We start from the raw sequence: 26,929 nt of genomic DNA on the forward strand, positions 1-26,929 counted from the left end.
AGCCATCGCAAGGGCCGATGGTCGGTTTGTACTTTAAAATGGGTGCCGAACAGGTAAGGGCGTAGTTTCTTGAGTGCCCAGACCACGGCAAAGGCTTCGCGCTCAATTGTGCTCCATCGCTGTTCTCTGGGCAACAGCCGCCGGCTGAGGAAGGCGACGGGCTGGTCTAGGCCTTGGTCATTCATCTGGGACAGGACGGCCCCAATGCCATGCTCGGAGGCATCGGTTTGGACTACAAACTCCTTGGAGTAGTCGGGAGCCTGGAGGACGGGGGCCGAGCACATGGCCTTCTTTAGGGCATCGAACGCCTCCTGGCAGGCAGTCGTCCACTGAACCTTCTTTGGCTGTTTTTTGGATGTGAGTTCTGTGAGGGGGCCGACAAGGCTGCCATACCCCTTGATGAATCTTCGGTAGTAGCCAGTGAGGCCCAGAAAGGCTCGGACCTCCGTTTGGGTGGTGGGGGGTTCCCAGGCCACGATGGCGTCGATCTTTGGCTGTAGAGGGGCGACCTGGCCACTCCCGACCTGGTGCCCCAGGTAGACTACTGATCCTTGCCCAATCTGGCACTTGCTGGCTTTTACTGTGAGGCCTGCCTGGCGCAGGGCGGTTAGCACCCTCCGGAGGTGCTGGAGGTGCTCACTCCATTCGGAACTGAAAACGGCGATGTCGTCTAGATAGGCCGCGCTGAACTGTTCCAGCCCGGCCAGGACTCTATTCACCAGGCGCTGGAAGGTGGCCGGGGCATTTTTCATTCCGAAGGGCATTACGCGGAAGCGGTAATGCCCATCTGGGGTGGAGAAGGCGGACCGCTCCTTGGCCCCCTCGGTGAGCGCAATCTGCCAGTATCCGCAGGTGAGGTCGAAGGTGCTGAGGAACCGGGCTGCCCCGAGTCGGTCAATGAGCTCGTCGGCTCGTGGAATAGGGTGGGCATCGGCCCGGGTGACGTCATTGAGCCCCCAGTAGTCCACACAGAACCGGAGCTCGGGGGCGACACCGGGGGCCGCTGCCTTCGGGACCAGGACCACGGGGCTGGCCCAGGGACTGTCAGATGGCTCGATCACCCCCATGGTCAACATCTTTGAGACTTCAGCTTGAATGCAGGACCGGACCCGGTCTGGGACCCGGTATGCTCGGTGTCTCACCGGCGGGCTGTCCCCGGTGTCCACGTCATGGACACACCAGTCGGTGACTCGGGGGATCAGGGAGAAGAGGTCGGCAAATTGTCCTAGTAGCTGGCGGCAGTCCTCTTGTTGCTGGGCAGTGAGAGCTGGGGAGAGGTTCACTCCCTCCACGGAGCCATCCTGCTCCTTGACACACAGGAGGTCCGGGAGGGGATCGGACTCATCTTCGGCCCCGTCATCGGTGGCCAGCAGGAGGCTCAGTTCTGTCCGCACGAAGTGAGGCTTGAGGCGGTTCACGTGAAGGACCCGGAGGGGATCCCGAGGCGACTGGACGTCCACCAAGTATGTGACTTGACTCTTCCGCTTAATCACTTTGTAGGGCCCGGTCCACCTGTCCTGGAGGGCTCCTGGCTTCACGGGGGCCATGACCCATACTTGTTGGCCCGGCTGGAACTCGACCAGAGTGGCATTCTGGTCGTACCAGCGCTTCATCTCTTCTTGGCTTGTCTCTAGGTTGGCCTCGGCCAGTGCTCGGAACTTCCTGGTCTGGTTCCGGAGGGTCAGAACATAGAGGAACACATCTCGTGGGGTGGTCTGGGGTGCCGCCTCCCACCCTTCCTTAACCAAGCTGAGGGGACCTCGGACGGGGTGTCCATAGAGCAACTCAAACGGGCTGAACCCTAGGGACTTCTGGGGGACCTCTCGGTAAGCGAACAAGAGGCAGGGGAGCAGGACGTCCCACTTACGCCGGAGGGGCTCTTCTAGGCCGGTGATCATCCCTTTCAGAGTCCTGGTAAACCTCTCTACTAGGCCGTTCCCTTGGGGATGGTACGGGGTGGTGAATTTGTAGGACACTCCACATTGTTGCCACAGGGACGTCATGTACTTCGAGATAAAATTAGTGCCGCGGTCGCTCACGACCTCGCGGGGGAAACCTACCCGGGAAAAGATCCCCATCAGGGCCCGGCCCACTACGGGGGCCGTGACGGTGCGTAGGGGGATCGCCTCAGGGTATCGGGTGGCGTGATCCACCAGGACCAGGATGAAACGGTGACCTTGGGAGGTGGGGGGGTCCAGGGGCCCCACGATGTTGATCCCGACTCGTTCAAAGGGGGTACTGATGACCGGGAAGGGTTGGAGGGGAGCCTTGCGCTTCCCCCCACTCTTCCCACTAGCTTGGCACGTGGGACAGGACTTGCAGTGGGCTTCTACAGCTGCTCTCATTCTAGGCCAGTAAAAATGGGTCACGAGACGGCTGTAGGTCTTGTCTTGACCCAGGTGGCCGGCGAGGGGGACGTCATGGGCTAAGCCCAGGAGGAAGTCTCGGAAGCGGAGGGGTACCACCAGCACCCGGCCGGATCCCAGCTCCACCGACTTCTGCTCACTGTACAAAAGGCTATTCTCCCAATAAATTCGGTGCGTTCCAGTTTGGTCGCCTGCGGCTTGGCCCTCGGCCTGGCGCCGTAGTCCGACCAGGGAAGGACAAGTGGCTTGCTCCCGGCAAAACTCCTCCCGGGTGGGTCCGCCCTCGTGGCGCCATTGGGCCAACTCGGGTAGATCGCCTACCTCGGGGACCGGGGCGGTGTCGGACAGGGAGGGCTCGTCGCTGGCGACGGGCTCTTCCGATGGGGGGACGGGAGGACCCTCGGGGGTTACTGCTCTGACTTCTTCGGTCGGGGCGTCTTCGACTCCTCCCAGGGGGGGAAGTCGGGCTGACATGGATCGGGTGGTGGCGCACACCCACTCGGGGAGCCCCATCATCTCTAGGTGGGCCTTGCGCTCGACGTGCTTCCAGGGAGAACTCTCCAGGTCGTTCCCTAAGAGGCAGTCGACCGGCTGGGAGGTTCTTACGGCAATCCTCAGCTTACCTATCACTCCACCCCACTCAAACGGCACCAGAGCTACCTGACACATACTCTCTCTATTATCAGCGGAAATTACTGGGCAAAAGACGTTGGGGAGGATCTGCTCCTCGGGGATTAAGTGCCTGAGGACACCGGTGATGCTGGCCCCGGTGTCCCGCAGGGCCTCTATTTGGTGGCCATTGATCTTGACGAGCTGCCCGTATTTCTTCGTGTTGGAGGGCAGGAGGCTACCAGGGACCATCTCCCTATCTCCCAGGGATACTAGGGCCATGGCTGCGGGTTCCCACTCCCCGGTTTCCTCAACCTCCTCCCCCAGAGCTATGTTGGCTATCTGTCTTGCAGGGGTGTTTTGGGTGGCCATGGGGCATTCTGGGTCATTGGCGTAGTGCCCGGGCTTCTGGCAACGGAAACAAGTGACGGTTACCCTGTGTCCCCGTCTCCCAGGGGGTCCCGTTACTGGTGGGGGGGCGCTGGGAAAGGTGGAGATTGGGTCTTTGGGGGAGTAGGCTGGGACTCTCTCTGGCCTCCCTGGTTCCCCCCTCCTCTCTGGCGGGGTGGTCCCTGACTGGCTCGGGGGTATTCTCCTACCATGCCCCGGGTGACCCGGGTGTTGGTCCAGCGGTCTGCTTCCACCGCCAGCTTCCTGGGATCGGTGAGTTTGCTGTCAAGCAGATGCTGGCGTAGTTCCACAAAGCAGTTCGCAGCCAGGTGTTCCCAAAATAGGAGGTCGGTGAGTTCCTCAAGGGTGGTGACTTTGCTGCCCTTGACCCACCCATCGAAGGCCCGACTAAAAAAGTTTACATATTCCACCCAGGTGGTGCCCGGGATTTTCCTGCAGTCCCGGAATCGTTGACGGTACATCTCGGGGGTGAGACCGTACCTTGTGAGTAGAGCCTCTTTCATGTGGCTGTAGGAGGTCTGCAGAGAGAGGGGTAGGTCGAGCAGGGTGTCTCTTCCTTCGCTCAGAAACCGTCCCCACAACCCTGCCCCCCAGTCCTTCTGCGGGACCCGATGGGAGGTCATGGCGACCTCGTCGGCCCTGAACCATTGCTGAATGTCATCGTTTTTATAATATTCCTTGACCACGTCCTTGGGGATGTGGACCTTCTGCTCCGCTGGGGAGGTCGCCTCTCGGCTTCCCGGGGGCCTCCCTTCCTCACTTCTGGCTTTGAGCTCGATTTCTTTCAAGCTGCGTTCGTGCTCTAGTTGGAGCTTCCTTCCTTCGTGTTCCCGTTGGAGCTTCTTCTCTTCTAGCTCGCCTTGCACGCGCATTTGCTCTACTGCTAGCTTTTTCTCCGCTAACTTTAATTCGCCTTCGATTTTGAGTTTAGCTAACTCGAGTTCGTGATTGCGGCTTCTCTCTCTGTCTGCGAGTTCTTCCGGGGATAGACCCCCGTCTGGTACGATGCCTCGCACCTGATTGCTGCTGCTTTCGCCTTGGGGGGGTTCGGCCTCGTCGGGGCGCTCCCCCGTGTCTTCCGGGCGGGAGGCCCCGGCCTCCACCCAGGCTTTCAGTGCTTTCTGCAAATCCTCCTTGGTGTTGAGACCGGTGGTAGCGATTCTAAGTTCTTTGCAGAATTGCTTTAGTTCTTTGTGTGTGTATTCTTCTAGTTGTTCCACCTGGAACACCCTGTTGGCGTTGATTTCTGCGGGGATCATGGCGTTTCCTTCTGCCATCTTTGTTGGTAGTGCGTCCGTCGTTCACGGTACGATCTCTCGGTGATGGGCCCGAATCCCGTCGCTTGCCACCAATGTTAGACGGTGACCTTAGAGGAGCCCGGAAAGGGGGTCCTGACTACCCTGAGACCCACCCTCAAAGTATCGTAGCCGGGCACTGGCGGGAGACGCCTCAGGAGGAGGGATCTCGTATCGAGGATCGTACTTCTGGCACCACACGACACAGAAACACCACACCGTGCGTTCTTAGGAACCAATCTTTATCAAATAGGTTAGCACTGCAAATATGTACAAGGAGAGCACGGGCTCAATGAGTCTCGGAAGGGGATAGGGGGTAGCGGGACAGTCTCTGGCAAAAAGGTTCAAGGCAAGGATGTACCCGGCGCACAGCTCACAATCCTCGAGCTGGGGGGTAGGCTGGTTGTCGTAGGGTCCGGCGGGACCGGTGGAGTCTGTGGAAGCCGCGAGTCACTCAGCAGGGCTCAGGTACAAGTTCGGAGGTCTTACGATCTTCAGGGAGCCGCGAGCCACTCAGCAGGGCTCAGGTACAAGTTCGGAGGTCTTACGATCTTCAGGGAGCCGCGAGTCACTCAGCAGGGCTCAGGTACAAGTTCGGAGGTCTTACGATCTTCAGGGAGCCGCGAGTCTCTCAGCAGGGCTCAGGTGGTTCCAAGTTCCAGGAGCCGCGACCGCGTCAGCAGGCTCTTGTTGTTCCAGCGTCGAATCTGCCGGACAGCCCCAGAGCACCCCTTGTTATAGGTCGACCCCTCTTTGATGTCCAGAGTCTGTGCAGGCAGGGGTCTTGTCACCTGGGGGTCGCTTGTCGGGGTTTCCTGCCATTGTCTTGTGATATTTTCAGGGCCGGGTCGGGGAGGAGGCCCAGACACCCAGCAGGCGTGGAGCCAGCCCTCAGGGAGGCCGGAGGGCCGATCGAAACCCATCGTCCCAGGGGAGTTCAGAGGTGCGATAGAAACTGCTCCTCCCTCTCTCATCCCCTGGAAGCGTGATGTCCTCCAGCCGGAGTGGTGCCTCTAGGCCCGGGTCGCGCTGGGGCCGGGCGGCCATCTTGGTGCATGAAGTGGGCACGCGGACCCGGGGTAGCCGAAGGGAGAGAGGCCATGGACGAGGATGTCCGGGTCGGGTGCGTGTGTTCTGGTGGAAAGGATCGGTTAGGCCGGGGGGATTGGGCTGCCGGCACCAGGTTAGGTGGTGTGGGGACTAGGCCTGGGCAATAATTTCGTTCCGTTCGCGGAAATTGCGATAATTTGACATTTTTGCGTTCCGCGGAGAGCGCGAAAATGTCAAAAATTCCGGTTTCCGCAGCTTGGCGATAATTTGTTTCTTGCTCGCGCTGTAAAATGATACATTCTCGCGCGCGCGCGATCGCCTTACCTGAATCCCTGCGTTCGCCGACAAGTTTTCTTGATCCGGTCGCGTTCTCCATGAGATGTTGTATTGTTTTTAGCCATTTGCGCTGTCTCGCGACAGTTCGCGCCCGCAGTGACGTCATGCGTCGCGCGATCACGTCTTTCTTCTCGCGATCATGCACCGCGAGAACAACTCAAAACAAGATGGCCGCGCCCGCAAGCAACCACATGGGTAAGTTGGCGACCCGCAACCATGCAGAAAATCTCGCGAACATGCCGGAAAAAAACTTCCGCATCTTTGCGATATTTCTGCTTGTTTGCGATAATTTTAATCATTCTCGCGATAATTTGCGAAGGTTAATTCCGCAAATTCCGCCCACCCCTAGTGGGGACCAGTAGAGCCATGTTACGAGGCCGGGTCCAACATCCCTTAATAGGGGTACTGAACTGGTGTGTCCTCTGTCTCCTTAATTCTATAATCTGGAATTAGAAAGATTTCTCTTTCAAATGAAACAGTTTGAGAGTTTATCTGACTTTGAAGGTAAATGTTCTGCTCAAGCAGATGGTATTCTTTTGTTTGTGTCAAAGCCAGAATTATCAATACCAGCTTCCTTCACAGAGCTAAAACTCCGAGGTCTCAGGTTATAAACTTAATGGAGATAAATCAGAGGTTATGCCTTGTAATAAACATTGAACGAAAGAGCCATTTGTTCCAGCAGGTTGATCCTCAAATATGACTAAGATCGAATGCTTGGGAGTATGATATTGTAATTCTGTTATTGATTCTCTTAAAATCAAGACAGACGAAATAGCAAAGTCCGTCACCATACACAAAAAGGTCTCCTTTATTTTTATCTTGGTGGGGTAGCAATAACATAATCAAGATAATGGTTCTCACTATTGTAAACTTTTTTCCTATGAAGATGCTGGTTACATTTTTTTAAATATTTTTTCTTACCTTAGATAGCACATTATCTATGTTTATTGGAGTGGTAAGAAGCCTAGAATTTCCCTAGATTAATTAAGAAATCCTGAGATGTCTGGGAGTGTTAAATGTCCGGATTTCTGCACTTATCACAGGGTATTTGAAATTCAAAAAAACAAATTAATTTAGTGGATCTTGTCTGCTACATTGCTACATTGGCAAGTTATAGTTCTATCTTGAGTGGGCTTTGGTTTTCAATTTTTCTCGCTGAAATATGATTCTTATGTCTAATCCACCCAGGTTTTGCTTGCTGTCTGCTGTATCACACTCTTCTTACCTATTAAAGCCATTTATGGATTTGAAGTTATCAACATTTGATAAGTTTGCCAGCAGTCTCATCTGGTATAATACGTTGAATAAGTAAAATAGTAAAAACCATATTGTGGAAAAAGTGGGCATATAAGCGTATTTTTACCATTTCACCAATTATTAAAGAATAACTCTATTGGTTTTTTTTCAGAACTATCCAGCACATACAATATCTCAAATAATATGTTTACACAATATAATGAACTTAAAGGTCTCCTTCACACTGCAATAGGGTCACTCACCTCTTCTAGCCTTGTAGCTCCTCATGTGCAGAATAGGCCTATTTCTTGGAATTTTCTCCCAGAAACTGCTATCATATATATATTGCTCTGACCACCCAATATGGACATACCTGTTTCTTAATAAAGCCTTTTGGGAATTGTGGGAATTGAAGTTGCATTGTACTTGTACAGTTTCCACCTGAAATAAAATCTGGGCCAAAGTGTATTCTACGGATCGCTCCACTATTTTAACACAAAGTCTGTTTTCTTTCTGTAAACAATTATTTACACTCTAGTTTTTCTACTTAAAACTAAACTCATTCAACAACATACTTTTTGGCTTTGTGATGCACATGCTGGTTCATACTTCTATATGTTTTTCTATGCCCTGTTTTTCAGAATTTATAACGCATGTATGGCAAAAATTTGAAGTTCCTACCATTGTTTCCTCACCTTTTTCATTAGAAGCATTGTTTTTGGGAGGGATAATCTCTATTTGGTTGTATAGCATATTGCTATGGAAACTTGTGGACATCTTAATAGCAATTGCTTTACAGGTCATTACTTCCAACTGAAAATCCAAAGAAAATATTTCTGTTAACTGTTGGTGGAATTTAGCATGTCACAACCAAAGACTGCACAGATTTATTCTGACTCTTTACAGTTATCATTTAAATGAGACAAACTGTGGTAACCAGCTACCAGTTAATTTTCTTATAGTGCCATTAATAATGCTACTATGTCTTCCCAAGATTTACTACTTTTTTTGATTAATGTCATCTATGTTATGAGTTTTCATGTTATATTTCACTCAAATTTAATTAAGACATTTTGTTATCACTTACCATGTTATAATTTTGTCTTAACATGTACCTGATAACCTTTTTAGTTCTTTTTCCTTCACTTTTATTTTACTTCTAGATTTCTTCTTTTCTATTATAATATTACTATGTATATTGACTTTTTGGTGACTTATTCATTGAATGTTTATCTTTATTTTGTATTTTGATATATTGTTCACATTCTTCAATGTTCTTGACTATATGACCTACTGGCTTATCTCATGATTTATTGTTTTGATTCCTCAATAAATAAAAATAAACTAAATGCAAAAACATTTTGGGAGCTTGTTTTAGAAAAATGTAACTTTGGAATTGTTTGACGGCTGGCCCTCATGTCTGGCAGAGCCATCTGTTAAATGTTCCCTTCATCTTCAGGAACTGCCAAGATGGCAGTTCCTGTGAATGTATAGAGGTGCCCATCAGGCTTTTGAACATCTCTAAGATGGGCGGAGTAAAGGCAGAAATGTTCTCTGCTACTCTATCTGTCTTTGCTCTATGTGCTAAATCCTAAATCTTAACTTCTGTCTTAAAAGTGGGTGAAAAGCAATGGTTTGAAATGCTGCCCCAGGGATTGCCAGTAGTTAGTCTATTTGCTTGCATTTCTCCCAACACTTTTTGGGTGTTTGATCGCCAGTAGAATGCCTGGATACCTAAGACTGGCATAGTGCTTCCAATGTTTTTGAATTCTAAAAAGCAGTAAATGTGATCCATTTAAAGAGTATATCTATGGGTGAAGATTTGCTACTTCTTGATAAACTGGGGACTAAGGAGCATATTTTTTTTAAAAAGTGATGCAATGCAGCACATTTCACATTTCCCTGAATGATTTCTGAAGTGTGCTACCCACCTATGATGGTCACAAGGTGCTGGGGGAGGGGGCAGCTCCGGTCAGTCAAGGAACCTGGTCTTGAGGGTCTTCCTGAAGATGTGCAGTGTGGGTGCGCATCCGGTGGTGATCGGGAGCTCGTTCCAGGTCTTTTCTGCGATGTAGGAGAAGGCTCTTCCACCTGTTCTGGCTCTGCAGATGGGTGGGGTTTCGGTGAGGGTGAGGTCGATGAATGGAGGTTTCTCTTGGCTATGTGGAAGGTGATTCTTTCATTGAGCTATTGGGGTCCGGTGTTGTGGAGTTGTTTGTATGCGTGAGTGAGTATATTGAAAATTGCTTTCTTCTCAACGGGGAGCCAGTGGAGGTCTCGCAGGTGAGGGATTATGTGTTCGTGTCAAGGGACGTTGAGGACGAGTCTAGCTGCTGTGTTCTGTATGGTCTGGAGCTTGTGGAGCAGAGATTTGTTGATCCCGGCGTAGAGGGCGTTTCTGTAGTCCAATCTGCTGGTTATGAGTCCGTGGGTGACGGCCTTTCTTGATTTGGGGTGATCCATTTGAAGGTCTTGCGAAGGATGTGGAGGATGTTGAAGCAGGTGGAGGCAATAGCATTGATCTGTCGGGTCATGGAGAGGGAGGAGTCGAGTATGATGCCTAGGTTCCGGGTGTGGCCCGTGGGAGGGCTGCCAAGGGCGGTGAGCCACCTGGTGTTGTCCCATGAAGAAGAGGAGGGTCCATGGATGAGGACTTCTGTCTTCTCTGAGTTGAGCTTCAGGCACCTGCTGCTCATCCTGGTTGCGACGTCCTTCCTTCATTCCTGGAGGCTGAGTCTGGTGGTGAGGGGGTCCTTAGTGAGGGAGTGGATGAGCTGTGTGTTGTCATTTTAGGATACTATGCTGAGTCCATGCTGTCTGACGATAGCAGCAAGGTGGGCCATGTAGATGTTGAAGAGCACGGAGCTGAGCGATGATCCTTGGGGTACTCCACAGCTGATCTGTGTGGGTTCAGAGAGAAAGGGAGGAAGTCTAATTCTTTGAGTTCTCCAAGTGAGGAAGGAGTGGAGCCAGTCGAGGGCAGTCCCATGTATGCCGGCGTTGTGGAGTGCTGGTGAGAGTGCGGTGGGAGATAGTGTCGAAGGCTGCAGAGAGGTCTAGCAGGTTCAGAACCGCTGTGTGATTTTGCTCTAGGAACATGCGGATGTCGTTTGTAGCGGCGAGTAGGGCGGTCTCGGTGCTGTGGTTGCTACGGAATCTGGATTTGGAGGGATCGAGGATGGAGTTTTCTTTGGTGAATTTCATTAGTTAGATGTTGACAATCTTTTCAGTGACTTTGGCTACAAAGGGGGGGAGAGTGACGAGTCATAGTTCTTGAGGTCCATAGGATTTGCTGAGGGCTTCTTGAGAAGGGGCTTGACTTCCACAAGTTTCCAGTCATCGGGGAATGTGATGGCTTTGAAGGAGGCATTAATGGTGCATCGTAGCTCCGGTGCAATGGCGGCGGCAGCTTGGTGGAAGATGTGTGGAGGGCAGGGGTCCATAGGGGCTCCTGGGTGGATGCCTTTTATGGTCGATGCAGTGTCTTTGGTGGTGACTGGGGTCCAGGAGGAGATGGTAGGCTGACTTTCGTTGCTGGGGGCAGAGTGGGTTCGGTGTCTTGTGTCTGTATGTCGAGGTTGTCGTAGAGGGGTGTTATTTTCAGGTGGAAGTAAGAGCCGAGTTTGTTGCAGAGGTTCTGGGAGGATGTGACGTCAGTGGCTTCGCTGGGTTTCTTAGTCAGTTCTTGGTTGTTGTTGAAGAGTTCCTTGAAGTTGCTTGTGTTGGTGTGGATTTTGTTTCGAATAAAGGTCCTCTTGGTGGATCTTATGAGTTGGTGGTATTCTGACATGGTGTTCTTGTATATGGAGAGGTCTTCCGAAGTTTTGCTGTTTCTCCAATTCTTCTCTAGACGTCTGCAGGTGCATCTGGATTCTTGGAGCTCAGTGGTGAACTAGGGGACCTTCCTGGATCCCTATCTGTTGGGGTTGTGGAGGGGGGCTAGATCATCTGTGCAGTAGGTGATCCATCTGTGAAGTTCCTTGGCTACGGAGTTGGTGTCGGTCGAGGTGAGGGGGCATCGCGGTTGAGGGTGGAGTTGAGGTGTTCCTCGGTGACCTTGCTCCAGTTCCTTTTTTGGAGCGGGGTGCCGGTTTGGGTGTGATGGGGTTTTCTTTTTTTATATAAATCTTTTTATTGAAGAACAGCATTTCAAAGTTTCGGTCAGCATGTGTTTGGAGCATACATTTTGCATTGGTGAGTGTGGGTGTTACACATGCCATGTATTGTTGTGCAAATTCAGTCTTCACAATGATCATCAAGGAGAGGAGGATAGAAGGAGGAGTACAGATCTTTCCATGATAAGCATTACATTTAGTCCATATTTTAGACTACTTTTTCGGACATCCCCTGGAAACATATACTACTTTTTCTCGAAAGATGCACCAGTCCATGTCTTGTTTGCATGAGCTTAGGCAAGGGGCCTCCTTTGCCCCCCACATTCTAGCAATATTACGCTTGGCTACCATGTGCTGTAGGGTTGCCCAAATTTTCTTCTTGCTGCTCAGATCTGTTGGTCCACACACATTTAACAGACACTGTTTAGCCTCTTGGTTTAGCTCCAGACCCAGAACTTCTTCCATACATTTGATAACCTCTTTCCAATACATGCTTATGTTGGCGCACTCCCACAGAATATGTAGGAATGTGCCTTCTCTGCCACAGTCTCTCCTACAGCGGGAATCCTCCCTATATCCTATCCGGACCAAGGCAGGTCCTGAATAGTATATTCTGTGGAGAATTTTTAGTTGCACCAATTAAAGCCGTGATCAGATTGCGACTTTCTTGGGGGGCGCGAGCGCCTCTGTCCAATCTTCATCATCCAATTCTGACAAATCGTCTACCCATTTTTCCTGGAGCTGCACAAGGGAATCAGGGGCATTATTAATTAGCTTTTGGTAGGTGAAGGATATTGATTTTTTGGGTGTATGGTGGGATTTTCAACGTGGAAGTGAAAGCAGTATTGGACCATCCAGATGGGTTGCATGGCGTGGCTGAAGTGGACGTTGTTGTCTCCTGCGAAGACAAGGTCGAGGTTGTGTCCTGCCTTGTGGGTAGGGGTGGTGTAAGCAAAGTTGCTGCACTGCATTGCTGAACTGCACCATATTTTCCAAGACATATTTTATTAACATTTTAATATACGGAGTGCAATCACATTCAAGGGCAATATCTTATAACACATACTCTTATTTCAATAAGACCAGCTGAGATCACAGATCACAAAATGGTGTACATAAAGGAGCGACGTAAGATATAATAAAAGGTTGGCTCACATTCAGAAAAATTGAACCATAGTGCTAACCCACACAGGCAAGCTACGAATCTAAGTCCTAGAGTATAATAGGCACTAATGTGGGGACAGCGGGGGAATGAAGAACAAACAAACCAAAAAGCAAATGTGAAATATTAAGAACCATGGGGCTTATTTACGAGACCCCTGCGCCACCAGAGCATAACTTTTGGTGATGCTCCAGTGGCGTAGATGACAAACCTATGTCTATGAGGTCATGCAAAGCCACTATGCGTGACTTTGAATGACCTCATAGATATGGAGTAAGGCAAGATTGCTGTGTTTCTTTGCTCTGCACTCTGGAGACTTTCCATAGGCTTTAAGGTTTGTTTTCCTATGCAACACTGATGGATTTTGATGCTGCCCTAGATTTTCAAAACCATGAAACCTGGGAAAGAGCCAAATTCTTTTGCCTTCTGAGGTGAGGCATAACGAGGAGAAATGTCTCCCAGTTATTTCCACAATCTGCAGCACACATAGAAATAGAAAAACGCCTCTTAGGATTGTTTCTGTACCCTTTCCTGCACAAAAAGAATCCTGCCGACAAAACTGGCACCCTTGCACCATGGTGCAAGGGTGCCTGCATGCACCGTATTGAATAAATACGGTGCAATCCTGCCCTTTCACTTTAGCATTAGGCAACGCAGCAAGGTGACTTACTTACCTCCCCTACACCAAACCCCTTAAACAGGGGCCCAATTATCCACTGGGGGGGTTCATACCACACTGATATATATGATGGACCATTGCAGTATGGGGGGATAGAGTGCGGAGGGTGCCAGGAGTTGAGTGCAGTGAGTTTTCATCATGGTCATCGAAAGTGGCATATGTGGTTAACGACACAATTGGCAGAGATTGGTGCCTCGTTTCTCATAAGAGGATTCTTCTTCTGCAGCAGAGAGTAGGTGGCCTTCATTGGCTACAAAAGGGTAGTCATTCAGTATCATATTCCAAGCCTGCGTGTGGTCTGTATTACGCCAACCTTTCTGTACTTCCAGCTTCATTAAAGCTCTCTCACATTCAGACCATTTGGGCAATTCTCGTCTCCAACCCTGTATGGAGGAATTGTTAGGGGATTCACAGAACATGGATATGCATCAGCGGGCCAGGACATGAGCTAAGTTTGCAAATTTGAAGGTGATGATATTGGAATGGGGTGTGTGGAGCAATCTCAGTAAAGAGACAGTCTTGGTTCTATTGAGATTCTGGCTTGTGGCAACATTGATGAGGCATAGCACTGCTTCCCAATAAGGTGTGAGGGTCGAGCAGTGCCGCACATACAATAAAAGTCTTCACCACCTAGCTGGCATCTAGAGCAAACCGCTTTGGCCCCTGGGAACATCCTGTTGATGCACGTTGGGTTAAGTACACCCTAAGGAGATAGCAACATTGAATCAGTTTAAAGTAGGCATTGCAGGGCGTGTGATGAGTGTTACCCAGAACATTAGACTAGTCCTTGTCTGCCCATGTCCATGGCCCATTGGCCTTGAAGGTGAACATGGTCACCCTTGGTTTGAGAGAATAGGGACCAATAAAGAAGCATAATAGCTCATACCCAGCCAGATGTGGTGAAAATAGTTTTGGGGCAATTGTGCTTGGGGGGTTCAAGTCCATCCCCAACCCAATGGCCAACAAATAGTGGCCACCACTGCACATAGAGAAAAAAAGTAATGTGGGGGAAAGTAAAACTTGTCCATTAGTAAAGGAAAAGCTCTACAATTGCCTGTTCAAAAACCAGTCCTCCATAATCATCATGCCCCTCTGCGTCCAATCATGTTGTCTAGTCCAACCTCCTGTATGAGGGAGATGAAGTAGGGTTGTTAGGGAAAAGTAGAGGATCTTTTTCCCAGTGCATTGGAGAGCCAGGATCCATATAAACCAGAGGGTATATCATAAGGGACCCTCAGTCCCCACACTGTGCTGAGTTTGCAGTGTGAGTAACATGGCCACAATGGTGGCTCGAGTGGGTACAAATGGCGATCCTTCTGCTGTTTCATCCCAGGCATCTATCCAGCCAGTGAGCCACCCATTTGAGTTGCCCTGCAAAGTTATAGAGCTCCATATGCCGTACTGTGAGTCCCCCTTCATCTGGGGAAAAACAGTTTATTCAGGACTGTATGATGGAACTCTGTTCTTCAAATGAGTAGAACTAGCAGACTATCCATCTCACTGAGGAGGGGCATGGGAAGGCGAATCGGAAGGGCAGCAAAGTAATAAAGGAAAAATGTAACCTTTTAGTGAAACAACCATGACAAGAAAAACTGACACAATCACTGCAGACCCACTCAGAGCCCCCCTAGGGCCAACTACCATGCCAATAAATAATTTATTTGAGGGAGTGTCATACCCTAATAATCCTCTCTTCCCTCGAAACTATGCACCTGCAAATTGGTTATCTGTGCCCTGAGTATGCATGGTTCTGTACTGTGCTGCAGAAATGGAGATTTGTGCTCTCACTATGCAAGGTGCTGTACTGTGCTGCAGAAATTGAAATCTGTGCCCTGAGTGTGCACAATCCTGTACAGTGGCAGGAAAATGCGGACTATGTACAGGTAAATGGGCGGAGTTTAGGTAGGGGCAAGGAGGGATTTAGGAACAGGTAAGGAAGTGCTCATGAAGGGACACTCTAATACATAACACACCCACACAAGAATAAGACCATTTTTATTGACAAATGGCATTTCTGAAGTTATTATGGCATTAAGGGTGACAAAACAGCAGCAAATATACACCAGCCACGCCTTGGAGGAAGTTCAGCACCATACAAGGCCAGTCACAGGTTCTGAAACACACTCCCATAGAAAATAGTGGGTGTAGGAACTTAATTTAACAGCCCAAAGGAAATATTTTTTAAATAATTACATTATTTTGACTTTTAAATCATTCTAATGAAAAATTGGGGAGAGGAATTGGCCTTGGGGAGAGGAATTGGCCTTGGGGAGAGGAGTTGGCCTTGGGGAGAGGAATTGGCCTTGGGGAGAGGAGTTGGCCTTGGGGAGAGGAGTTGGCCTAAGGGCTAGGGAGGTCGGCCTCAAATCTGAGGAACTGGGTTCGAGTCTTGGCAAGGACTGTGATTCTGGGCAAATATCACTTAATCGCCCTGTGCCTAGCAAAAATGAATGTGTCCTCATGTAATGAAACTGGTGCTTGTGTAAAGCGCTCCGATACCGGATACCTTTGGGTCAACTTCATGCTATATAAAACTCTGTAAAAAAATGCATTTGTATAGCACTCATCACCCCTACCAAGTCATTAAAGCACCATACACTAGGCAGCAGGCTGCTCTGGAACCCAAAGTTAGTAGTTAGTCCAGTGACATCACTTACTGTTAGTTAATTATGTGTGTGTGTTTGTGTGTCTTAAAAAGTGCACACAATAATATCTGCATATATTATTAGTTTAGCTATTAATGTTTACCATAGTAAAAAATATATTTAAAATTAAAATGTAATTTACAATAATTAAACGCAAGTTTTAATTAAATTTGTTTAATAGTAATTAGAAATAAAATAGCTAGGTTGTGTTTTTTATTTTATTTTATTTTATTTAAAAAATGTATATTTATTACACTTGAAAATTGTACCCAAAAGTATGAAATTCTCACAAAAGTATAAGAGTGAATTTATGCTCACTATTTACAAGGCAAATATACAAATCTAACTGTTTAAATGTAGACTTGCAGTGTGCAGTAAATTTAATAGCTTTGGATATTCGCCATTTCTGAGTGTAAATATGCTACATAGGGGCTGATTACGATGTAGGGCGTAAAGCCTCCAACCCTAGGTCATCCTCATTTTTAATTCCGACTGGCTAATTACGATACAGGCAGTCAGAATTTAAACCAGCCGGTCATTCCGGCTGGCTTCTGACAGACTCAAGGAGGCCGCCGGCCAGGTGGAACCGGCCCGTAATCAATATGGACGGCCATTTGCGCCGTCTGAGTTACGATGCATGGTTTCCGGCAGGGTTTTCATGCTGGCCTTTCAGACATGGAAACCCTGTTGGAAAGCATGTTTGAGGGCCCCCTTTCCCTTGCGGCCTCTGGTCGTTGGCCGAGGGGGCACCTGTGGTGACCCCCTGTTAATACCTGCACCTTGTGGCAGGCACGTTGAGGTGCCTGCCACAAGGTACAGGGATTAACACAACCTCACATTTCCCTATGGGAGCATTGACTATGGCCTGTTTACGACTGTAACAGAGGCTCCCATAGGGAAATGTGGGTAATCAACTACACCATGTGTGGTTGCATCCTAATTAGGCAGTCAGGGCTGCCAACCGGAGGTCAGTCGGTCCAGTTTCTGCCACGGTGTCATTCAGAGGAAACTCCGACCGACATAATCATAGGCCCCTTAGTGTGGACTTACTTGTCCCATCTCCCTTAAACCAGGAGGTAGAGCCTCAGCCTAAGAGTGTAATGATACTGTTAGTAACTTTTGAAACAAAGCCATTGCCACTGGGCGGAGATCTCCTAATTGTAAAGTATTGAAGAATTTTTGAAAGTTTATTAAACTTTAAAATAAATTACACAAATATTTCTGTTACATATTAATGTAAATTAATTTTATATATGTACTTTAACAGTAGAAAAAATTAAAAAAACGAATACAGCAAAATAAACTTTGTTTTGAATTAAATATTTGATACTTTGAATATATTACATTTAAATTAATTTCTTTTTTATTTCTTTTAGAAAATTCCTTCTTAAATAACATGTCCATATTTATTTATTACGTAGTAATCATACCAAAATTATTCTATAGAATTATTTTAAATTAAATTATCTTTAAATAATTTAAGTTTTGTTTATTCTTAAACTTAAAGGTTTGTTAAACTATTTAATAAAAAACCAATGTTTATTTTAAAATAATACATTATTTCTTTAACATTAAATTACAGTTATACACATGTTTTCAAATTCTAAACACATTATTTTATTTTAACATTATTCGCTATATAGTGGTATTATAAAGGACTGTCTCTGTAAATTTGGATGGGGGTTGTTGGAGTGTCAGTGGTTGTCCGTTTGTGATGCTGGGCTTACTCCAGGTCTAGCTGGAATGCATTTACAGCTGCTTCATGACCTTTTTGGCTGTGGTACCCACAGAAGTGCAGTTTGTGAATACCAATGGGCTTACTCCTTTGGGGGTGAATGTTTGAACCTTTCCTTAACAAATTTGCTAAAAACCTTTTATTATCATGAGCAGTAACCAGTTATGTATTAAGACATGATGATGTTGCTCTGTCCTCTAGTGCTGGCGTACCTTAGGCTGCCTTGCGCCAATTACACCCTTACACCATAGGGTGAGGGTGATTAAATTATGTCAAGTTAAAGATTTATATTGAAAGTGTATCCTCCCAGTATAAAATTCAATGTTTGATGAAGTGTTCTCTTTGTATGTGTAATGTATGGTGCAGCACACCTGCAAATTTGGAAATACTTTCTCCAACTTTACGCCTGCCCTGAGGATGCATAATTGTTTGATGCCTATCCCTTTCTATTAAAGTTAGTAGATAGGGATTAGTGTCAACATCCATGGATGAGTGCATGGGAACATCCATGTACCACGCATGGTAAGCCTCCATGGCGTAAACTAGCTCATAGTGCTACTTTATGCTACTGAGGGCTACTGTCCAACTCAATTCAGGATCTGCACTGGAAAGTAAGTCTCAAAATAATACTTTGCACCAGGTTTGCACCACTTTTCTGATGCAAACCAGGAACAAACTCTTAGTAAATCCGCCCATAATCATAACACAATGATTGTTATTAAAATGGTATTGCTACCTGAAAGAGTCCTCTTTCCCAACCTTAGAATGACGAAAGATTGAGGGGAGTAAACAATAAGGTTCTGAAATGTTGCCTTTCTATTTGCATGCAGCATTCTGATGCAACTTCATTGCATAATGTTCTATATTAGAAGAATTGTTACTTATGAACTCCAGATAAGAAAAGGATTTCTGCAACCAAAGATATACCCACTAAGCTATCTCCAGAAAATACTAATCTGTGTGCTGCATTTCACACATGATTTGCAGCTGGAATATTATACGTTGTGATTGGCAGCAGGAATATTAACACTCCAAGCTACTATTTCATGAGTCAAAACTGTGACTAGCTAAATAGCAGATCTCTCCCTGTAGTGCTTTAACCTCCAGAGGTATCATGCCATTGCAATTATACCTGAAAAATTCCATGCATGCAAAAGATCTCTGCAGGCGGCTCCTATATCGGTTCAGCCTGCCATGCAGGGGGTGCACTCTTGAACTTGGACCTGGCGCGATGACGTCAGTCACACTACCCGAAAGCCAGCTTTGGGTGGGAGTAGGTAGGGAGAGGGAGCAAAAGGGAGAGAGAGAAAGAGATTGAAGTGCACTTTAATTGATGACAATGGACTAATGCTGGCTTTGGCAGATCCTAAAATAATGGTATAATTCTGTTCAAATAATTTTATTTCCATGTTCTGGCCACAGGGGATATATGTAAACTAAATGAATACAAACTAAGGAGGCGATTCACAAAGGTAACTTACACTTGTGAGTAATTTACATGTGCAAGTCTTCTCCTCTGGGTCTTTGGAAAGGACCATTGGTTGGCATGCAGTGTTTTATCACCTACCACTCTTGTTGGTAATCTCTCCTTCTGAGCAGAGGGCACAGTGGTAGCAGCAGATGGGCTGGCCCTCCAGAGGGACCTTCCTGTACCCAGGAGGACAGCTCTCACTGCACACAGAGCGAGGGACCTGGAGAGGAGGCGAAGAAGGGCATGTGTGAGAAAAAGACTTGGGAAGAGGCAAACGTCAGATGTGGCATTATCACACAAGCAGCAGATTGAGAGACAAATTGTATCTATATACTCATATGAGAGATAAGCGGAGGATGAGATAAAGGGCAGATGTCATAGCATCAATGTGATCGATACTTGAAGGAAGAGATGTGGGGCACATGTGATTGCATCAGTGTGAGGGATCCAGGGAGTGAGAGATGAGGGGCACATGTGAATGTACCAGTGTGAGCGATACTTGGAGGAACAGATGCGGGGAACTTGCGACTGCATCAGTGTGAGGGATCCAGAGAGAAAGAGAGATGCGGAGAACATGTGAGTGCGTCAGTGTAAGCGATACTTGGAGGAAAAGATGTGGGGCACATGTGATTACATCAGTGTGAGGGATCCAGGGAGAGAGAGATGCATAATACATGGGAGTGCATCAGTGTGAGCGATACTTGGAGGAAAAGATGTGGGGCACATGTAATTACATCAGTGTGAGGGATCCAGAGAGAGAGAGATGCATAATACATGGGAGTGCATCAGTGTGAGCGATACTTGGAGGAAGAGATGTGGGGCACATGTGATTACATCAGTGTGAGGGATCCAGGGAGAGAGAGATGCATAATACATGGGAGTGCATCAGTGTGAGCGATACTTGGAGGAAGAGATGTGGGGAACATGTGATTACATCAGTGTGAGGGATCCAGAGAGAGAGAGATGCATAATACATGGGAGTGCATCAGTGTGAGCGATACTTGGAGGAAGAGATGTGGGGCACATGTGATTACATCAGTGCGAGGATCCAGGGAGTGAGAGATGTGGGGCACAAGTGATAGCATCAGTGCGAGGGATCCAGGGAGTGAGAGATGTGGCGCACATGTGAGAGCATCAGTGCCAGGATCCAGGGAGTGAGAGATGCAGGCATATGTGATAGCATCAGTGTGAGGGATCCAGGGAGTGAAAGATGAGGGGCATCAGTGTGAGCAATACTTGGAGGAAAAGATGTGGTGCATATGTGATAGCATCAGTGTGAGGGTTACAGGGAGTGAAAGATTAGGGGCACATGTGAATGTACCAGTGTGAGCGATACTTGGAGGAACAGATGCGGGGAACTTGCGACTGCATCAGTGTGAGGGATCCAGAGAGAAAGAGAGATGCGGAGAACATGTGAGTGCGTCAGTGTAAGCGATACTTGGAGGAAAAGATGTGGGGCACATGTAATTACATCAGTGTGAGGGATCCAGAGAGAGAGAGATGCATAATACATGGGAGTGCATCAGTGTGAGCGATACTTGGAGGAAGAGATGTGGGGCACATGTGATTACATCAGTGTGAGGGATCCAGGGAGAGAGAGATGCATAATACATGGGAGTGCATCAGTGTGAGCGATACTTGGAGGAAGAGATGTGGGGAACATGTGATTACATCAGTGTGAGGGATCCAGAGAGAGAGAGATGCATAATACATGGGAGTGCATCAGTGTGAGCGATACTTGGAGGAAGAGATGTGGGGCACATGTGATTACATCAGTGTGAGGGATCCAGAGAGAGAGAGATGCATAATACATGGGAGTGCATCAGTGTGAGCGATACTTGGAGGAAGAGATGTGGGGCACATGTGATTACATCAGTGTGAGGGATCCAGAGAGAGAGAGATGCATAATACATGGGAGTGCATCAGTGTGAGCGATACTTGGAGGAAAAGATGTGGGGCACATGTAATTACATCAGTGTGAGGGATCCAGAGAGAGAGAGATGCATAATACATGGGAGTGCATCAGTGTGAGCGATACTTGGAGGAAGAGATGTGGGGCACATGTGATGACATCAGTGTGAGGGATCCAGGGAGAGAGAGATGCATAATACATGGGAGTGCATCAGTGTGAGCAATACTTGGAGGAAGAGATGTGGGGCACATGTGATGACATCAGTGTGAGGGATCCAGGGAGAGAGAGATGCATAATACATGGGAGTGCATCAGTGTGAGCGATACTTGGAGGAAGAGATGTGGGGCACATGTGATTACATCAGTGTGAGGGATCCAGGGAGAGAGAGATGCATAATACATGGGAGTGCATCAGTGTGAGCGATACTTGGAGGAAGAGATGCGGGGAACTTGCGACTGCATCAGTGTGAGGGATCCAGAGAGAAAGAGAGATGCGGAGAACATGTGAGTGCATCAGTGTAAGCGATACTTGGAGGAAGAGATGTGGGGCACATGTGATTACATCAGTGTGAGGGATCCAGGGAGAGAGAGATGCATAATACATGGGAGTGCATCAGTGTGAGCGATACTTGGAGGAAGAGATGTGGGGCACATGTGATGACATCAGTGTGAGGGATCCAGGGAGAGAGAGATGCATAATACATGGGAGTGCATCAGTGTGAGCGATACTTGGAGGAAGAGATGTGGGGCACATGTGATGACATCAGTGTGAGGGATCCAGGGAGAGAGAGATGCATAATACATGGGAGTGCATCAGTGTGAGCGATACTTGGAGGAAGAGATGTGGGGCACATGTGATTACATCAGTGTGAGGGATCCAGGGAGAGAGAGATGCATAATACATGGGAGTGCATCAGTGTGAGCGATCCTTGGAGGAAGAGATGTGGGGAACATGTGATTACATCAGTGTGAGGGATCCAGGGAGAGAGAGATGCATAATACATGGGAGTGCATCAGTGTGAGCGATACTTGGAGGAAGAGATGTGGGGCACATGTGATGACATCAGTGTGAGGGATCCAGGGAGAGAGAGATGCATAATACATGGGAGTGCATCAGTGTGAGCGATACTTGGAGGAAGAGATGTGGGGCACATGTGATTACATCAGTGTGAGGGATCCAGAGAGAGAGAGATGCATAATACATGGGAGTGCATCAGTGTGAGCGATACTTGGAGGAAGAGATGTGGGGCACATGTGATTACATCAGTGTGAGGGATCCAGAGAGAGAGAGAGATGCATAATACATGGGAGTGCATCAGTGTGAGCGATACTTGGAGGAAGAGATGTGGGGAACATGTGATTACATCAGTGTGAGGGATCCAGAGAGAGAGAGATGCATAATACATGGGAGTGCATCAGTGTGAGCGATACTTGGAGGAAGAGATGTGGGGCACATGTGATTACATCAGTGTGAGGGATCCAGGGAGAAAGAGATGCATAATACATGGGAGTGCATCAGTGTGAGCGATACTTGGAGGAAGAGATGTGGGACACATGTGATTACATCAGTGTGAGGGATCCAGGGAGAGAGAGATGCATAATACATGGGAGTGCATCAGTGTGAGCGATACTTGGAGGAAGAGATGTGGGGCACATGTGATTACATCAGTGTGAGGGATCCAGAGAGAGAGAGATGCATAATACATGGGAGTGCATCAGTGTGAGCGATATTTGGAGGAAAAGATGTGGGGCACATGTAATTACATCAGTGTGAGGGATCCAGAGAGAGAGAGATGCATAATACATGGGAGTGCATCAGTGTGAGCGATACTTGGAGGAAGAGATGTGGGGCACATGTGATGACATCAGTGTGAGGGATCCAGGGAGAGAGAGATGCATAATACATGGGAGTGCATCAGTGTGAGCGATACTTGGAGGAAGAGATGTGGGGCACATGTGATTACATCAGTGTGAGGGATCCAGGGAGAGAGAGATGCATAATACATGGGAGTGCATCAGTGTGAGCGATACTTGGAGGAAGAGATGTGGGGCACATGTGATTACATCAGTGTGAGGGATCCAGGGAGAGAGAGATGCATAATACATGGGAGTGCATCAGTGTGAGCGATACTTGGAGGAAGAGATGTGGGGCACATGTGATTACATCAGTGTGAGGGATCCAGAGAGAGAGAGATGCATAATACATGGGAGTGCATCAGTGTGAGCGATACTTGGAGGAAGAGATGTGGGGCACATGTGATTACATCAGTGTGAGGGATCCAGAGAGAGAGAGACGCATACTACATGGGAGTGCATCAGTGTGAGCGATACTTGGAGGAAGAGATTTGGGCACATGTGATTACATCAGTGCGAGGATCCAGGAAGTGAGAGAAGCGTGTATATGTGATGGTATCAGTGTGAGGGATCCGGGTTGTGTAAGATGAGGGGCATCAGTGTGAGCGATACTTGGAGGAAGAGATGTGGGGCACATGTGATAGCATCAGTGCCAGGATCCAGGGAGTGAGATATGTGTGCATATGTGATAGCATCAATATGAGGGATCCAGGGAGTGAAAGATGAGGGCCATCAGTTGAGCGATACTTGGAGGAAGAGATGTGGGGCACATGTGATAGCATCAGTGTGAGGGATCCAGGGAGGAACAGATGCGGGCACATGTCATTGTATCAGTGCTAGGGATCCAGGAAGGACAGATGCTGGCAGATGTATTGCATCAGTGTAAGGGGTCCAGGAAGTGAATGATGCTGGACACATATGATAGCATCAGTGCGAGGATCCAGGGAGTGAGAGATGCGTGCATATGTGATGGCATCAGTGTGAGGGATCCAGGGAGTGAAAGATGAGGGGCATCAGTGTGAGCGATACTTGGAGTGAGAGATGTGGGGCACATGTGATAGCATCAGTGCGAGGATCCAGGGAGCGAGATATGCGTGCATATGTGATAGCATCAGTATGAGGGATCCAGGAAGAAACAGATGTGGGCAGATGTATTGCATTGGTTTTAGGGGTCCATTAAGTGAATGATGCTGGGCACATGTGATTGAATCAGTATGAGGGATCCACGGAGAAACAGATGCTGGGCACTTTGTGACAACACCAGTTCACAGGATCCACAGTTAAAGTCATGTGAGACAGAAGTGATAACATAAGTATGAAAGATCCAGAGAGGAAATACCAAAGGGCACATGATATTACAGAGCGCGGAGCTTGTGGCGGAAGAGATACAAGGTACAAGCCATATTAATACAGAGCCAGGAGTTCAGAGGACAATGAGCTAAAGAGACTGGGCGTACCTAGCAGGCAACACAGGGTGTCCAATCCACAGACCTATTTGAATGTGTAAAATCACTTTAAAAATAAGATTTTCTTCAGAGTAAACAAACTTGTTTGTGGGCATTGGCACATTTTTTCTGACTTTTTCCCACCTTTTAAATGGAGATTTACAACAGTCATGAGCAGGAATACATCCAATTCCGGTGTGCAAGTGTGCAGAAAACAACTGCAACACTGCTGAAAATGCTGAGGAAGTGGTTCTCAGCAGTAGTGCAACATTAGCTTTCTAGGAGTACTTCTGAAAATATTTTGTCCTTCAAAAACTTGTGTGATTTTATTTATATTTTATTTTGTGTATGTGACCGTCACAGAACAAGTCCTTGGAGGGAGAAGAGACAATGGTGATCTGTCAACATATAATTGATCGGTATCTGCAATTCAATTTGTATTTATTGTGTTATGGAACTCAGCAGAGTTCCACATAAAGAATACAGCAATTCATCCTCATCTTCAATACAACAATAGTAAAGAAAAAAAAACATATCAGCGCTGCTGAAAGATGAATTGTTTCATCCATTCCAAGTTAACACGTGGGGATCCATGGGGTATCCCTTAGATGGCCTAAAACAGTGTCATTGACAAATCGAATACAAAACCTCATTCGCTGAGAATATTTACAACCTCATTAGGTACAAATACACAATAACGGTACTGGATGCAATGCTCTACTATGAGTGCCAAGATCTGATAAAGTGCAAATACGCAAATAAATCAATTTAGTCAATACAGTGCAAAGCTCTTGACAGTAAGGGATGCAGTAAACCCTGTCAAAAGGCATGGAGTGAAAAGTGTAAATGAGCAAATAAAGTGCTAGAGGGTCAAAGGATACAGTGCCGAAGCCTCATTACATCTGTCGAGCATCCAGCTTAACACAGCTTGTAAAGTACTAATGAAGTTCATGATGAGAATCATAACATTTACACTCCTCAGAGATTCAAATAAAAGCCAGAGAGTAATTACTCACATGATCACAACATTTAAAACACATTTAAAACATGTTTATACTTTTGTGCAAACCATTTCAGTTGGGGGGTGCGAATAGACTCTGGCGAGCCTCGGCTCTCATAGTTATGCTATTCTTCAAAAAGAACAGTTTTAGAAAGTGTGACTTGTACCAAAAGAAGATTGAACCTTAATAACAGGATTATTCTGTTTGCTCTGTGTCAGAGATTCCATGACATATAGCGTTGCTTTTCTTTTTGCAGATGCTCCCCACTTTTATAATTTCATTCCCTACAGGGATTTTGGAAGAAGACAACCCCATTCTGGCTAACATTTCCAGAGTATTTGTATAATTAGAATAAAGTCTGCTTCTTCCCTTCAAGCTATGACAGACTTCAAGCTTGAGCGCAGCTCGGATGGAACCCGTCTCAGTGCCCAGTACACTGCCCCCTACCGCAGGAGGGCTGCCACAGTAAGTCCGATTGGAGAAGGGAGCCACATTCAAGGCGAAAGGCAGATGGAGAAGTCACAGAATTCAAGTTACAAATGTGGCACCATATGCGCCCTTTTACTGCCTCAAAGAAGGATCAGCGCCGCTCGTCCATCACTGCACAGGGGTAACTCAGTGATGGTGGCACCTTTGTCTTATAAACCGAGAGGACATGTGCGAGGGGCCTTTGTACAATCTCTGCAGAGCAGGAGCCTGGACACTGCCTTACCTCTCAGTAACTTAAATGATCTTTGTTTAAGCAATTCCTTGAGTAAATATTGCCAATCTCAGGGAAAAACTGCACCACTTCTAATTTGGCATATCCCAGGGACCAATGAATGTTTTTACTGATTCTGCACCCCTTAGATCTCAAAATCATGACTTTACTCTTAGATATGTTTGTTTTCAGACAGTGTGCTTTCACATATTTCTCTAACACACAGAGGCGCCTATGCAGGCCTATCGGGGTTAAGTCCAGTAAAATAACATAGTCAGCATAAAGACGACAATCAACATTCATTAAACCTAATTCATATGGATCCCCCTTTGGCCAACTCTAGGAGGCAAATCATGAGTGTAGAGTGAGGAAAGAAGAGGCGTAAGCAGGTACCCCTGCTTTAGACCATTGTGCATCACCACTCCATGGGACAACCCCTGCTTCCCTCCCATCAGGACCTGAGTCCAAGTAGAAGAGTTCAAGGCAAGTATTAACCATCCAAAGATGATCAGGAATCCCTAGTGCTGACAATTGTGTCTACAGCATCCCTCGGTCACCCTGTCAAACACTGTGGAGAGGTCAATAAAGGCAGAATACATGGGCCGTCCCCTAGCCAAGGGATACGTTTTGACCGGGGTTTGGAGGGTTGTGATATTATCAAGGGTAACACTATTCTTACGGATGCCAGAATGCCCATTCCTGAAGGTGACATATTATACTTTTGGCACATAATTTTCCAGTCGCATCCAGAAGGGCGATCTGTCGATAGCTGGCAGGAGAGGCTTTTGAATCCCTTTTATATAAGGGTACCACAATACCTCCCTTGCAAGAAGATGGGATATCACTCGAATGATAGCAGCACTTGAACAGAGGACATAAAAAGATAGCCCATAAGGAGGCTTCCTGTT

At 47.4% G+C, this 26,929-nt stretch overlaps 1 protein-coding gene across 1 annotated transcript in view; it reads right to left on the bottom strand.

Annotated features, from left to right (window-relative positions):
• Positions 1 to 26,929, bottom strand: part of LOC146788832 (vomeronasal type-2 receptor 26-like) — a 529,710-nt gene that overhangs the window by 15,522 nt on the left and 487,259 nt on the right. Inside the window, exon 4 of the mRNA XM_085630977.1 lies at positions 19,207 to 19,330. Within this exon, the coding sequence (XP_085487103.1) occupies positions 19,207 to 19,330 (124 nt within the window). The remainder of the gene's footprint in view (positions 1 to 19,206; positions 19,331 to 26,929) is intronic.

This window comes from Triturus cristatus, chromosome 10 (assembly GCF_964204655.1).
Source record: "Triturus cristatus chromosome 10, aTriCri1.1, whole genome shotgun sequence".
NCBI classification, from domain to species: domain Eukaryota; kingdom Metazoa; phylum Chordata; class Amphibia; order Caudata; family Salamandridae; genus Triturus; species Triturus cristatus.